The sequence below is a fragment of the Lathyrus oleraceus genome, chromosome 4 (assembly GCF_024323335.1).
Source record: "Lathyrus oleraceus cultivar Zhongwan6 chromosome 4, CAAS_Psat_ZW6_1.0, whole genome shotgun sequence".
NCBI lineage: Eukaryota > Viridiplantae > Streptophyta > Magnoliopsida > Fabales > Fabaceae > Lathyrus > Lathyrus oleraceus.
This window is the reverse complement of record NC_066582.1, coordinates 32,177,127-32,192,416: the sequence shown is the minus strand read 5'-3', so window position 1 is coordinate 32,192,416 and position 15,290 is coordinate 32,177,127. Positions and strand designations below refer to the sequence as shown.

General features: G+C 36.9%; 2 protein-coding genes across 8 annotated transcripts; one reads left to right on the top strand and one right to left on the bottom strand.

The window, feature by feature from the left end:
• Positions 1 to 9,402: 9,402 nt before the first annotated feature.
• LOC127138619 (uncharacterized) lies at positions 9,403 to 15,228 on the top strand. Of its 7 annotated transcripts, none has more exons than XR_007808826.1 (11): positions 9,403 to 9,688; positions 9,778 to 10,033; positions 10,123 to 10,187; positions 10,330 to 10,394; positions 11,748 to 11,834; positions 11,905 to 12,035; positions 12,125 to 12,230; positions 12,318 to 12,462; positions 12,726 to 12,827; positions 12,930 to 13,002; positions 14,815 to 15,228. XR_007808826.1 is itself a non-coding variant. In XM_051065099.1 (10 exons), coding segments are annotated over exons 1-10 (1,152 nt in total). In that variant the 5' UTR covers positions 9,403 to 9,494; the 3' UTR covers positions 12,931 to 13,068. The 7 variants fall into 7 exon arrangements, 4 of the variants coding, with proteins under 4 accessions (XP_050921056.1, XP_050921057.1, XP_050921059.1 ...); XR_007808828.1 differs by having other exon boundaries at positions 14,812 to 15,228; XR_007808827.1 differs by having other exon boundaries at positions 14,809 to 15,228.
• On the bottom strand, positions 13,122 to 14,703 carry LOC127138620 (xyloglucan endotransglucosylase protein 7). Its single transcript, XM_051065103.1, has 3 exons — positions 14,072 to 14,703; positions 13,804 to 13,997; positions 13,122 to 13,699 (listed from the first exon to the last, which is right to left on the bottom strand). Exons 1-3 carry the CDS (start codon positions 14,333 to 14,335, stop codon positions 13,300 to 13,302), a joined length of 858 nt encoding a protein of 285 aa, XP_050921060.1. The 5' UTR covers positions 14,336 to 14,703; the 3' UTR covers positions 13,122 to 13,299.
• Positions 15,229 to 15,290: the final 62 nt, after the last annotated feature.

The window sequence follows — 15,290 nt, the reverse complement described above, 5'->3', positions numbered from 1 at the left end:
AATGTATCAAAATGGCATGCATGTTAATCAACCCTAAGTCAAACTTAATTTCCACCATGCACAACTTCAATCAATAGGTCAACAAAATTCTACAGGGAATTAGGAAGTCAACAAAAAAATCCACACATTTTTCTGATTTTTAAATTATTTTTTATGAATTTTTTAAAGTGTTTTATGATTTTTAATAAATTATTATAATTAATTAAATTTCCAATGGCATACTTGTAATTACCACAAGCCAGGCGCGGGAAACAGCGAAACTTAAAAATTCGAACAGAACAACGGATCCAACAGTAAAACAGTTCAGAATTTCATCTTCTTCTTCGCACAACTCAACCTCCAACTCAAAACTGATTTTGCTCAAATCTCAATGAAAACTCACAAATGAATAACCGTTGGAAAGGTCTCACTCTCAGGATCTCAAATATCAACATGATTTAACCTAAATGTTCATATATTTTGTGAATCGAAGGAGTTAGGGTTTGATGTTCCAACTTCAAATCCAGATTTCACAAGCTACGGTTCACTATAATCAAAACCAATCACATCACTAAACTCTACGTAGCATGAGCTTTCAAACGCACATAATAATCAAGCAATTCGTGAGATTCGAATTTCACATACCTGGAGATGGCAGCGATGAAATCGGTGTTCTTCGTGCGCGTTTTCCACGAACAGATGCAGTTGAAGGTCCAGGTGATTGAATGATGTGATTTGATTCAATTGTAGTAGCTCCTAGTGAATGAAACTTGATTTGCCATGAACGAAGCTCCACTTGGACAGTCGCGATTTACCACTCCTTGCCTTCCAATCTCCAAAAACAGTTGATGATGAGGATGAATCAAGATCAAACCAAAAAGAAATTCGAAGATTGATCCAAAATTGATGAAGTTCTTTGGATTTGAAGGTTTTGTGTTCTTGAGGGAATTGAGAGAATTGGAGAGTTTTCAGATCTGGTTTCGGGAAGTGTGAGTTTCTGTTATGATTATTGGATGATTAAGAATATATATGAATGCTTAATCCAAGCTTAAACATGTAATTAGCCAAATTGCATTTGTTAGTGAAATGTTAATTTTCAAGTTAGGGACAAAATTGGAACTTCCCATGCCAGCTCATTGCCACCTCATGGACAGCTCACACACTCTCAAAATGACATGTGTGAGCTGTTGCAACTTGTTTCACTCTCATTGGATGAGTATTTTGGAAATTCACTATGTGGTGGCACTTTGTCCATTTTTGCAATTTCATTTTACAAGCCAATTTTCAAACCATAAGGCCTAGGCATGGTATGATGATTCCAACAAGTTTCAAATACCATTTATGAGGTGTAGCAAAAATCCCCACTCAAAAATTCCAATTATTTCACAAGTTGGACAATTTTGCCCCTGGTCCATTTTAACTGTCCAGTTGAAAATTGACTTTTTGCATTGACCACTTTTGAGAAAATCCAATTATGCACCATGAAAGTACATGTCAAATGGAGTTTGTGCATATAAAGAACTTGCAATTTGGACAAACCATGTGGAAGTTATGCTCTCCTGATTATGGGTCATTTTTGAATTTCACTGAGCCATAATTTTCCAACCATACATGGGATTTTCAAGTTCTTGGACTTTTTGGAAAGGTGAGAACAAGATCTACAACTTTCATGTTGAACAATTTTTCATTTGAAGCTTCCTTAGACACGTGACTTTGAGGTCCAAAACTTTCCATTTTTGGAAACTTCAATTACAAGTCACTTTCTATTTTTGGCAGTTTTTGTCCTGACTTGATTTTCTTCATTCTTAAGCTTTGAGATGTCAAATAACACTTGTTCCAACATGAATGAAGTGTATCCAACTCATTTCCACCTCCAAATCCATCAGATCATGTACAGTTGACCACAGTTGACTTTTTCAATTGACAGAGGAATCTGGCCATGCATAGATCAAACTGAGCTCCAACTCTCTGATGAAATGGCTCAAGGGTGAAACCCTAGCCTCAATAAGCACAAAATAATCATAGAATGAACCCCATAACCATCACAAACCCCCTCTCCTGACCATGCCCTGATTGGCCCAATGCAACTGATTAGGGTTGACCAGTGGTCAAAACCCTAATCTCAAGGAATCCTGCTTCAACACTCGATGAAATCCAACCCTGATGATGATGATGTATCACTTCAATCAAGATGAAGACCAATATCCTTTGAGCATCACAAAAAACCCTAATTCACAGTCCAATCCTTAGATGGCCAATGATCAGTCAATAAACCCTAGGCTTGCACTTTGATTTTCTCATCCTCTGATCAAGACTTGGGAAGATAGCTTGCACAATGTAACCACATGATATGCAATATGCAATGCCTAATGACCTAAAATGATATGCAATATGTTAATGCTAGTCCCAAGAGAGGAGGGCAATTTTGAGGTGTTACACTCTTAACCAAGTGCAAAAAATTCTAGAGAAAAATGAGGTTGTCTGTAAAAACATCAAAGAAGCTCTGGATGTTGAGAAGGAGGCCTTCAAGGAGGTGCGAAGGTAAAAGTTGTGCGTAAAGGCACAACTTAACCAAATTGTGGATGCTATATTCATTTGTATTCACGAGTCATTTAAAGCACCCTACTGTAGGTTGAACTCCTCCACCATCTCTAGGGAAAAGTTTAATCTAAAATAAAAGGTTGTAGATTGGAAAATTGTTCCCTATAGAGACAAGTCCATAGCTTGATTTCCTATTTTTCTTGTCTTTCATGTGTAATGCACATCATAGTGACATGAGAATTGAAAATTTCTTTCTCTTTTTGTCCCCTCCATTATTTATATATATTTTTGTAAGATACTTACAAAAGATGTTAAGTGTATTTTACTTAATGAATTGACCATGTTTGTTTATGTATACTCGCTCCTTGTCGGCCCCTTGTTCAGGGTTGTTGTTCCTGCAAAAGGTATGACATGGAAATTGAATTTTTCTTTCTCTTTTTGTCTCCTCTGTTATTTATATAGATTCTTGTATGTTACCTGCAAAAGGTGTTAAGTGTATTTGACTTAATGAATTGACCATACTGGTTTATGTATACACGCTCCTCGTCGGCCCACTGTTCAGGGTTATTGTTCCAAGCTCTTTCTAGCCGTTTCAGGGAGCTTTATCCAAATGATTTTGGGTGTATATGGGAAAGAAGCTCGGCTAATGATCCTCTCCTCGTTCCTTCTCTCAAATGTGAACTTGGTTTGAGCCTAACGTATTTGAGGGTGTCACCATCTTTGCTCTGTACTAGCTAGCTTTTATTAGGGGTTAGCCACTTAGATAGTGCACCACCCACGTGTTTGAGGCTCTTTTGGTGTCTTTGTTGGTGTATCACTTACGGGTCGAGATTTGATATTTATCATTTACATCACTCGCACGATTGAGGTTTATTGTATTTGGTTATTGTGGTGTGCTTAAATATAGTCCCGTTGAGGGAAGAATATTATATCTTTTCATCCATGAAGTATATATCTTCTCTAATCGCTTGTGAGTTTTCCTTGTCACGGAGGGGGTGTTATTCTCCAAGCGAGAACTTCCACTTTGACATGTAGAATGGCCTTAATGTCATATCTAAGCCCGAATTGTGTCTCCCCGTTGTTTGAATGATTTGATGTCTTGTATGCCTAGAGAACATGTGAGAGCTCCTCTATCCAGTTACCTTTGGATCCCTCTAGCATTCTTCTATATACCCTATGCAAGACTTTGTTGGCAAATTATGTCTAGATGTTAGTTTGAGTGTGTTCTATATATGTAAAGTGGTGATTGACTCTCAGGTCTTGGAAGAGTTTCCTAAGAAATTTATCTGTGAACTAGGTAATGTTATCCATGAATATGGATTATGGAATACCACTTATGGCTAACACGCTCTTCTTAAAGAATTTATGAATGTTAGGGGTTGTGATCTTACCCAAGGATTCAAATTTGATCTATATAGTGAATTAATCCATGCCACTATGAGAAACTTTAACTCTTATAGAGATAATGAGAAAAGACCTAGAATGTCCATGCCCCGCTAGGACAACAACCATGTAACATTTAGAGTATAAAGTTCGAAAGAAGGGGCAATGTGAGTGTCTCTGTGCTTCTGGAAACTTTCACACTTAAAAATAAATAATTTGGAGTCTTGGACCATTGAAGGCTAATAGTATCATGCTCTAAGGACTTTTTTAGCCAATTATCATCCTCTAAGATGTTGTCTGAATATACCTTTGTGGACTTTGACAAGGGTATACACAACTTTATCATGCCCTATACATTTAGGGGGGGGGGTGTGAAAAGACCTCTTCTATACAATTCCCCTATGCTCTCCTTTTAACTATGAAGCTACACGAAATATACCTGAGCGCATCGCACGCTCAACAAAGTCGCCATCGAACTTTATTTGTTCCTGAAGGAAAGGGAAAACATCGATAAAACCCCGAGGAAAGAGAAAACAGGGTAAGGAAGCCAGTTATGCAAGGGGAAGGTATTAGCATCCCTCACATTCGTTGTACTCAATGAGAATCATTTTTCTTGTTCTTTGCTCGAGCATGTGTTTCTATCTAAAGGTTACTTGCTAAAGGAGAAAACGATTTAATAATTATGGTGAAAAAGAAGTTAATAACTAATGTGCTCGCCAAGGATTCAATTCCTTGGGTCTACATATCCTCATTCGTGCAATAAGGAAATCAAAGCTCTGTAGTTCATGGTAGAAAATATGGAGCCGTTAGTTGTTTTTAATGAACAGTATTAACGTTCACGTTCCAATAGTCAACGTTGCTTGTACGCTCGCGCATGAGAGACTTAAGCGTTTGTTTTTTTTGTGATAGAATTGATGCACTTGAATCAGACTCTAGCAGTTAAGCATTAATGAGGCTTAAAGTTTGTTCACGGTAGAGCCGAAGTAACATATCCTTTCTGAAAAGGTTTTGAAAAAGATGCTCAAAGGCAAAAATGAATTTGATGAGTTGAGTTTGCTTTTATATTTGAAAAGAATGTCTTGATTTGAATTGTACTAAAGTCTATGAATGGAGATGAATACTCTGAGCAACTGGATCATTCGTCCCGTACTCAAAGATATTCAGAATGAGGATAAGAATGCTTAATTTCGTCCCTTCCCTATTACTTAAGGCTTGTGGCACATAATTCTAATCGTATTGTTAATTGTTTTTGAGTTTATTTACAAAAAGATTGTAGTCCTAAACTGAACAAAAATAAAGGGAAAAGAAATCCTAGAAGTTGAGATCTTGATCTCTAGTCTCCATGCTGATAAGTGCTAAGTTGTGGTAATTTTGTGTGTGAATAATTTGCACTTATTGACTTGTTTCAATTGATTTTCTTACATAAACCTCAACTTTTGCGTATATATTGTATATTTGTGTTGTCATGTAAATAAGTTTTGTTTGATCATTTTGGTGCAAATTTGTAGGTTTCAAAGCCTATTGGAAGCATGGGAAACCTAAAGGCATCAAGCAAGACTCAAAGTAATATTTTTGAAGATTTCAAGTTTTCTAGAGCGGGCTAAGCGCGGTCCTAGGATGCCTAGAGAAATAGAGGTAGTGGGGAATTCATAAATTCGTGCTAGGAGTGTGCTTAGTGCAAATAAAGACAAATTAAGTTCATTTTTTCTGATCGCACTAAGTGAGCTCTGCTAGGGCTTAACACGATTCCACTTTTCCAGCTCCTATTTATTCATTTGTACATAGATATTTATGGGATGGTTTTGGTAACTTTTAACCCCATTTCCATCAACATAATTCTTTGTGGAGAGTAGCTCAGAAACAACATTGGCGGTTGCATCTTGAAGATCCGGAGTTAGATTTACATCAATCTGCTAGACACGAGGAAAGATTCTTGTTCGTCTTCCTTCTTCTCTTTGTACCCTTCTTGTTGGTGTTTTGTATGTAAGTTTACTTTGGTAGTATGTATATTTATTGATCATGGTGTTGTATATGATCTATTTTATGAATCTATATCGATGTCACCTTTTTTCACTTGTTTTATATTTGGATTTGAACCGCTATTGAGAAATACTCTTCAGATCTTGATCTAAGATGAACATCTATTAGATTCTAAACTCTAGACATAAATTTAGATCTAACATTCACCATGGGTATCGATTCTTAATGCTCCGTATTGTTTAATAGGCTGAGAGATATTCGATTAAACAATAGGGTAGAACTCTCATCAGTGCTTCAGACATGAACACTGATGTGAGGGATACGTGACGATATTGATGAGTGTTTTAGGTTGTGTACAACTGATTGGTAAATTTGCGTATTATATAGGTGGATGAAATTCATTCCCGACGAGTTCTTTCCATTACTTTAATTACTTGTGCATATGTTTTACTTTCCGCATATGTACGCTTTCAAACCCTTCGGCAAGCTTAGAAACATAGAGACCGTTGAACAAAATTTGATATCTCACTGATCCCCGTGGATAAGATAAAACCCCGAAAACTTCCAACTTAACTTTTGCTCGCCCGCTGCTATACCGCAGCTCGAACAAAATGGCGTCGTTGCCAGGGATTGGTGTTTAGATATTAATAAGCATCACAATAGTTTCTACCTTTTTAAGCTTTGTACATATTGTCTATATTGTCTATATTTTTGTTTCCCTTCACGTTTTCTCAAGTGTTGGTTAGGGATAACCGTTGGTAAATAACTAGCCAAGCAAAGAAACAACAAGAAAGAGCATATACAAGATAAAGGCGCTGAGCTAACGACATAAAACAAGAACTTGTTGGGAGGCAACCCAACTTTATAAGTTTTGTTATAGCTTTTCATTTAGTAGTATAGATATTAAAAAGTGAGAATGGATGGAAAACTTGAAAAAATTTCATTTATGAAAAACCAGTTGCAACTTTGCTCGCTCAGTGCAACCAGAGGGCGCTTAGCGCGTTCTGCTGCACATGTAAATAAATTTCTCCAATGATGGCGGCGATGTATGAATGTTTCCCTTTGTTGGCATCCTTGATCTTGCCACTGGTTCTGGTATGTGCAGTCTTCGAGGGAGATTTACCTTTAGGCAACTCTTCCCTGTCTCTTTTGCCCTTTTTCAAGTACTCGATCAGACGGTCTCTCTTGACCAATCCTTCAATGGAATCCTTCAGCTAGATCTAATCGTCGGTGTTATGACCTTAACCTTTATGAAAGGGGAAATACTTTGACTTCTCAGTCCGAGATGCCTCTCTGATAAGCTAAAGGGGTTGGATTCCTCATTTCTTGAATTTTGTGTTGGCACAATCTTGGTAGTTCTTCTCCCAAGTGACATTCAGTGGCATGCACTTATCGTAGCAGCCATGCATACCTCGATTAGATTCGTCCTTCTGTCGACGTGACTCCTTCCCTGCAGGGTGGTTGAAGTTGGTGTCACCTGAGATGTGGTTTTCAAAGCGTGTGTCTAGATTCTTTTCTAAGACCATGTAAGGCTGATCCATACTTATCATCTCTTGGGTTGCTCCTACCTTTTTCCTTCCTATCTTCAACATGAAGAGATGGTCGCATAGAAGACCATTTTTGAAGATCCAACAGACCTTCTTCGACATCCTCGACTTTAACAATAACTTGCGTAAATTGGTTGATATAAGATTGTAATCTTTTCTTCTTCCCTTGACTAATCCCGCTCAAGGATTAGTCATTGGTTGCCTCTTTTAAGCGGTAAAGTGTGAGGAGAACTCTTCACATAAATTAGTCCATGATACAATTTTCTCGTTCGGAAGACCATTGAGCCATGGCTTGATCGGCCAAACCAGGGTTAAGGAAAACAACTTGCATTTGGAAGCCTCGTCGGCACTGAAGTAGTCTAGTTAGTCATTGACGAATTGCATGTGTTCGTCTAGATCTCCGTTTCCATCATTATCATCTAGCTTTGGTGGCTTCTCCAAGGATTTTGTTATTTTGCTTTCCGAAATCCTGACGCATAGTGGATGCTTTTGTCGAACCTTCAACTACTGGTTTTTACCTGATCCGAGGGAGAAACGTGGATGCCTCGATCTCCTCCAGGGCTTCGAGGAGGACTTTGATGTTTCTTATTTCTATGTTGATTTCATGACTTGGGAGCTTCATCTTTTTTCGTAGTCGTTGGCTTAGGGAAAACAATGTGAGTTCTCCTTGATACAACTTCTTGAACAATGTTCCCTCGTGTAATAGTGTTGTGGAGGCTTTCTTCAAGTCGCAATAATCTTTCTTCTATTGTTTGCGAGTTTCTGCTGTCGAGTGATGTTGTACATGTTGTTCAATAACTCGTTAGCGCCTTGAAATCCAAGGTTTGCTCGCAACAATTGGAAACCAGGTAAGACTTCAAGTTACACAACTTGAGGTGGAGTACAAGGTCCAATTAGAGGAAATTGGATAGATCCAGCTATCCGAGGAGTCTAGACTAGATATGGATGCCACAAAACCTATGCTTCTGGATTCACAACGTTTTGTTGAGGATGTAGAGGTAAAGGTGGTTGAGTGATCACTACTTGAGTTGCATCAACAACAATAGCTTCTCGAGCAGCAGCAAGATGAGTAAATTTGGATCCATCCATCACTTGGAAACATAGGAGTTAGAGATCTGGAAATTTGAGGAATCAAAGTTGAAAAATGATGCTTAATTGGATTGAATGCGGAAAATCTTAGTGTTCGATTCTGAATGCTCTTGATTCAGTGACCCGAGAAGGTTACAAACTAACAAATTAGAGAGATAATACGAAATCGTGGAAAATGCAAGAATCAGAAGTCGATTCCTACAAACGACACCACTATTCCATACTGAAACCAGAAAAGAAGTGGGGATCGAAAGTGATGGAGGATCTGAGCTTCTGGTGCGGTGGATTGGGGGCTAACCTACAAAGTTAGCACTCCAACACTCAAGTCAGTATATGAGGAAGAATAGTGAATTGAAATTGAGTTTTAAACTTAGTATCTGAATTAATGCGTTCTCTATATATAGTATAGAGAAAATAACTAACTTGTTATTAGTTATGAGTTAATTGCGAGGAACTGTTGGATGCACTTGAGGCTTGTATCACATATGCTCACTATCAGGATGATTCTCGCGTGCTGAGAAAATTCTGAAAGGATTGCAGTTCCTCCATGATGGTTAGCCGAGATCGATATGATTGGTCCATAACAATTTGAATCATTTAAAATTGAATAGAACAAGTGGTATGAATTTCATTTCATCACTTACCACCATATTTCTTCCCCTTTGATTTAGATAGAATGAATGGTTTGTTTTATTGCATCTTTAAATTTCTAAACGATAAAATAAAATCTTCATTCTGCTTCACTCTCGATTCCATTTCATTACGCTCAATTCCACTCCATTTATTTATTTTACGAAAAAGATTTATCAATTCAAAATTATTTTATAAAACACGAATACATCCTTGTCCACCCTATTTACTAAATTAGTAAGATCCATTGACGTGTACTTTATTACAAGTACTAATATTTTTTTCTCCACTATAACCGAAGCCGATAATGTGGTCCTTGAACATTGTAGCATTTTTTCTGGTAGCATGAGGACGGTCACCACAGGCGACCCATTACTTGCCGCACTTCATTCAAATCGACCTGAAAACACAGCAATTAAACCTCAAAATCACAATCTCAATCTCATAAACGCAACATCAACCTTGTGGCGCCGTCGTTGGACTGCCTTTGCAAGCGGCTCAAAACCTCCGATTCCCGTTTCTAACAACACTGACATCAGGTCAGTGCCTTTTCTTTCATTTTAACTTAATCAAACCAACAAACTCAATTGTTTTGATTGCAAAGCTAACTGCTATTACTTTTTTTTAGGGACTCGACGGAACAGATATGGCTAACATGTTTTTATTTCTCGTGGAAATGGTTTTCTAGACTTGTTTCCTGTTACTTGTTATTATCTCTTAATCTGGTTGCTGTGGCCTCTGAATATCCAATACCCTCTACTTATGCCTGTGAGGACATTACCAATTACTATTCCCCTGTGAAGCATTTGAGATTAAAAGGTGAAGCACTCAAGAGAAAATTGAATAGTATCATTGCTCCACATCGTTCATTGTCCTACCAAGAGGTCGTTCAATGCTCTATATGTAACCTCTGTTTTGATTTAATATATTGTTCTACCAATTGTTTGATTAGATAAGGATTGATGTGTAACAGGTGTGGGATGCTCTCAAAATTCTTGATGCTGCTGATATTGATAATCCGGAAGCTTCATTGGGAATGTATGTATTGCACTTATCATGATGTCTTGATGCTGCTGATATTGATATTCCAGAAGTTTCTATTGAGTGGTTTTTTTTGTTTATCGTATAATGTTAGCTGGTTTTTATATGTTTGACGATTTATAATATTTATAATATGCAGAGTTGAAATATATTCTCTGAGAGTTGTTTCGAAGGGGTTATCTGGAAAACCACAAGGATGGAATAGTAAGTTATCTTGGCCTTTTTTGTAGCATATTGTTGGTTGTTAATCGGTATTTTGTAACAAATGGATAAAAATGCAAGTATGTCGGATGAGAAAATAAACATGTATTTTATGAAGTTCCATTTTAGGTCATGCCGATGTAGAAAGATTTGTGTTGAACTAGTGTATACTGCATTTGAACTTGTTTGAAGCTGTTGATCTGTCTATTGTAGTTTCTGAACTTAAATGAATATTTGTGTTGATAAAAGCTATAGTAATTAGCCCGGTGGTTCCGATAGTGGTTAGAAGTCACCCTTATATCTCTCCTATAGCACTATCCCGTGTGATTCCTAGATGGGGTTGCGGCTTAACATATGATTTGGAAGCTCAACAAATAATGATGATCATGTTTTCCTTGGAAAGTTCAACTTCCTCGATCAGTCCCTTCCGAAAAATTTAAAGGCTTGATTCTTCTCCACGACAATTTGGGTGTGGTCTAAGTTGAAGATTCACCTGTTTCCATACTTCCATTACTACCTCTATTTGAAATTGTTAGATAGGAGAACCTCTCTTTGCTATCATAACTACTAGAGTTGTTACTATCATTGCACCAGTAACTTGGTCATAGGGCTACAGCAAGGGAGGCTTTGTCGCCATTCCTAGGTGCCAGAACTTCACCACCACTGATACTGTATACATAACATATTTGAGGGGTGCCATGGCTACTCCCCGCCCCAAGGTAGATCTGCCACTGTCACCCAAGCGCCAGGTACCCTGTGACCTCAACATACTGATTTACAATGATCAACCATCATTAATTTTGCTTTCTCTCAGAATTTGGGTTGAGCCTAACTCATCCCTACAAAACCGGTTTGTAAGGTGAAGATTGCTTCCATTTATAAACACAGCACAAACCATATCTCTAAGCAACGTGAGACTAAATCCACCCTTCAAAGCTAACACAATGAAGGTGTTAGGGACTGCAATATGGCAAGCCAAAGTGCCTCAACTAAGGCGACTAGGGACAAACCGCAATTAAGGTGGAAAGTCCAACACTTTCCATCAAATGTTTGAATCATTTTCAAGATGCAACACCCAACTCTAATATTAGACCTTTGATACCAATTGATATGAATCAAATCAAATATAAAGTAAAATAGTGTTTATTGATAGAAATTTCTATCGCATCCTTAGTATGCAACAAACCCTGTTCTCTCCCATCCAAATTCCTTTCAAAAACCAAAGTTTAGCCTCACCAGTTATTCTTTCCTCTTATTTATAGCCTATCATTTCACTTTATCGAAGTAACTCACGGAATGATTGACTAAAGCTTTTATTTATTAGAAACTCACTTATTTATGGAATTTATTTTACAGGGGAGCATCTTTGGCCTCGTTCTTATGGGCTGACAACTGTTCCATCTTTGACTGATTTACAAAACATTCGCCCTGCTGACGTTAATGGTAAGGGGAACCACTGCACAAATATTTTACTAACATTACAATTTTGGTTGATATTACAAGCTTCTCTTAGTGAATTCATCAAGGGGAAACAAGTACTATGGGGAATGCATAACTAGCTCGCCCAAATGTTTGAGGCCAGCCAACAAAGAAGCTGCTTCGGACACGGAAGCAGACAAGAGGATCTGGGCACCACCTAAGCAGGTTACATTTCTTTCATTCATTTTTGTTTTTGATTGTCATTTTCAATTTCGTATAATTGATTGCTGATCATGCTTGATCTAATGTCTCAGGTTAGGGGAGATATTGCAAGAGCGTTAATGTACATGGCAGTCTGTTATGGGTTTCAACAACCAGGGGGAAGTCCTGCTCTTCGTCTTTCGGACACTCCAAATGTTGGTAGGTTAAACTGTTGAAGTTCCCACTCAACAGTAGTATTTGGATTATGTCATACCTTAAAATTGAAAATTTATATGGTTACCGCAGAAAACAGAGAGATGGGACTGCTTTCGACATTATTAGAATGGAATGAAGTCGATCCACCTTCAAGGGAAGAGAAACTGAGAAATGAAAGGATATGCAAATTTTATCAGCATAATCGGAATCCTTTTGTTGATCATCCGGAGTATGCAGGGCCGGCCTTTCACAGGCGCAACAGGCCCTATGGAACTGGGCCCCAAAATTTTGGGGGCCTATTTTTTTTTTTTTTAAATCTAATTAATATGAAAAAATTTAAAATATATATTATTTAAAAAGATATTATTAGTTTAAACAATACTTTGAATTTTTAGTGTATTTTTTTATTATTAAATTATATATATATTTTAGATTTAGGCCTATTTATTAAATTAAAACAGGGCCTCCAGATTGATTGGGCCGGCCCTGGGAGTATGCCAAACTTATATGGAAGAGTGTCATTTCAAGACGTACTCCTCATAATAATAGTGATGATAAAGGAAAAGAATTAGGACGAGTGTCTCAACCACCTCACTTGTAGTATGATAAAACCGACTAAAAAAATTATATTCTTATCATCAAATTTCTAAGTTAAATCTAGTATTTGGTCCGTTTTAAAGGATTGCTTATCAATTATTGCAGATAGTTCTAAATGGTGGTCGATGATGATAGCCTTATAAAATTTTCAACTGATCATTAGCTTTGTCAGCCCGCGGTAAGTTTCATGGATATTCCTCATAGTTTTCATTATCATTTGACTACTAAACTTTGCTTTTTTGTTCGAGGTGGTTTTGTTGGCATATTTCTTTTGTTCTGATTCATGTTTTTTCCCAATTCTATTCTTTTGGAAATTGAACTTGAGCTTTATTTCGTTCTCGACATATTTTTTTTCTCCATATATACAAATAAATGCATAATATAACATACTCATAAATATCAACTGAGTATACTATATATCCTAGTTTCCCCCCATGATATTATATGATTTGATTATACATATAGTCTTTTTTCTTTATGCAACTGAGCATTCAGGAGGGAGGCCTTGAGGAAATCGTTTAGTATCGGTACAATAATTGTAAATCATGTAATTCTTTTGCACCCATTGAATCCTAGCATGTCCTGTTGAATCCAAAGACTGTTTCATCCATGATTGATTACTTGAAGATGGAGTTTTGGAAGAGCAAGATGAGCCTGAAGAAGAAGTCCAAACACAAGCTTGGATGTTGAAGTTTCCATATGAAGCAGTGAATGGGGCTTGGGCCCAATCTGTTTTCACTAGGCCTCCCCTTGTGGCCCAATTATCAGCATCCCAAAGGCTTGAATATATACTCATTGCCTGGCTTCTTGGAAAAGGAATACCTTTTGATTCCAAATTCTTGAATTCCCTTAGAGGAGTCCCATCCACAGAAAATCTGATATATGATATTACACACACACACAAAAAGGTTAAAATATGAAAATAAGTAATATATCATCTAATATATAACTTTATAATAGAAGAGAATAGAATATATACATGATGCTTTGAGGATTCCAAAGAATGGAGTAGGTGTGAAAGTCCTTGGTGGGATCAAACCACAGGTAAAATTGTTGTTCTTTGTTTCCTTTCCCTTGTGCATAAATGTTTGTATGAACAATATAAGGATCACCACTTAAGTTACCAAGAAATTCAAAATCTATTTCATCATGAGCATCTCCAAGAGAAGATAGCTGCATCAAATAATTCATTCCATTAATTTCTTGCTAAATGTTTTATACAAAACACATTGATGAAGGACACTTACATAATAAGTTGTGACTGTTCCAGCAGAGTTACCAGGCACAAGCTTTAGTTGCATGTCGATTTTTCCAAACAGGTATTCATTTTTGGAACGAAATCCAGAGCCAGAGGCTTTGTCCAAAGATAGAGTAAGAAGTTGACCGTTGTTGAGGATTTTGCCACGACCATCACCCCATGTTATGTCAAAGTATTGGTTGAAATTATTAGTAGCATAGGTTGCTACAAAAAATGCTACAAAAAGTAGGCCAATAGGTATTCTAGTTGCCATTTTTGAACTAGCTAGGGTATAGGAGGCAAGTTAATTAGAAGGAAAAGAGAAGTGTATTTGGTGTGGAATGAATTGCATGCAAAGGTGTGAGAGTATATATAAGAAGTGAATAATGAATGTGAAGAGCTATTAGGTTTTGGAATTGGTGGAAATGGTTGAGGAAAAAAATATTAGAAACGTGTAAGAGTGAAGTGTAGAATAGATACAGGTTGACTTGTCTTTGGTGAATTAGGGACTATTGTGGGGACATGACAGCTAATGAGGGATGATACATCCCAATGTTATTATCAAATTATTTGTGTTAACGTAATGAACAAGGTTTATTCAGTATGTACCTGAAAAACACTAGCTTTTAAAGTTCATTCACATCAAATTACATTTGTCTTATTTAAAGTAGTCTTCCTATTGTGTCTAGTTTGATTAATTAATGATAAAAAAAATTGATTTTTGATTATGTTTTTTTACATGGAAAGAAGCAGGCTTGTCAAAAAGATGATAGATATGATTAATGAAAGATAGAGGAAGATAAAAAGAGGAGTATTAACATCAAATAATGCCTTCATAAGGTTGTAGATGAGCACTTCACATTAGCTGTGAAAATGTTGGGATCATCTGAAGTGATCTACTTCGATGGAGTTATAATGAAGCATAATAAATGCATTGTGTGGAGAAGGTTCCGCTGTGACTAGAGATCTTTTTTGTGCACTTACCATAGTTAGTCTATGGATAGGAGAAAGATGCCTGATGAATTTGGTAGAGTTGTAGCTACTGCATCATTAACATCATTATTAAAGTCTGACGGTGGAATATGCCATATTGTTGTTTGTTCCATTTAGAGGTGTATGACATCAAAAGTTTTTATAAAAAAAAGTCAATAAAGATGTTGCAAAATATCACTATGACTTTTTAGAGGCCGAAGCATATGGTGTTTAAGCCATATTGCACACTACAAATA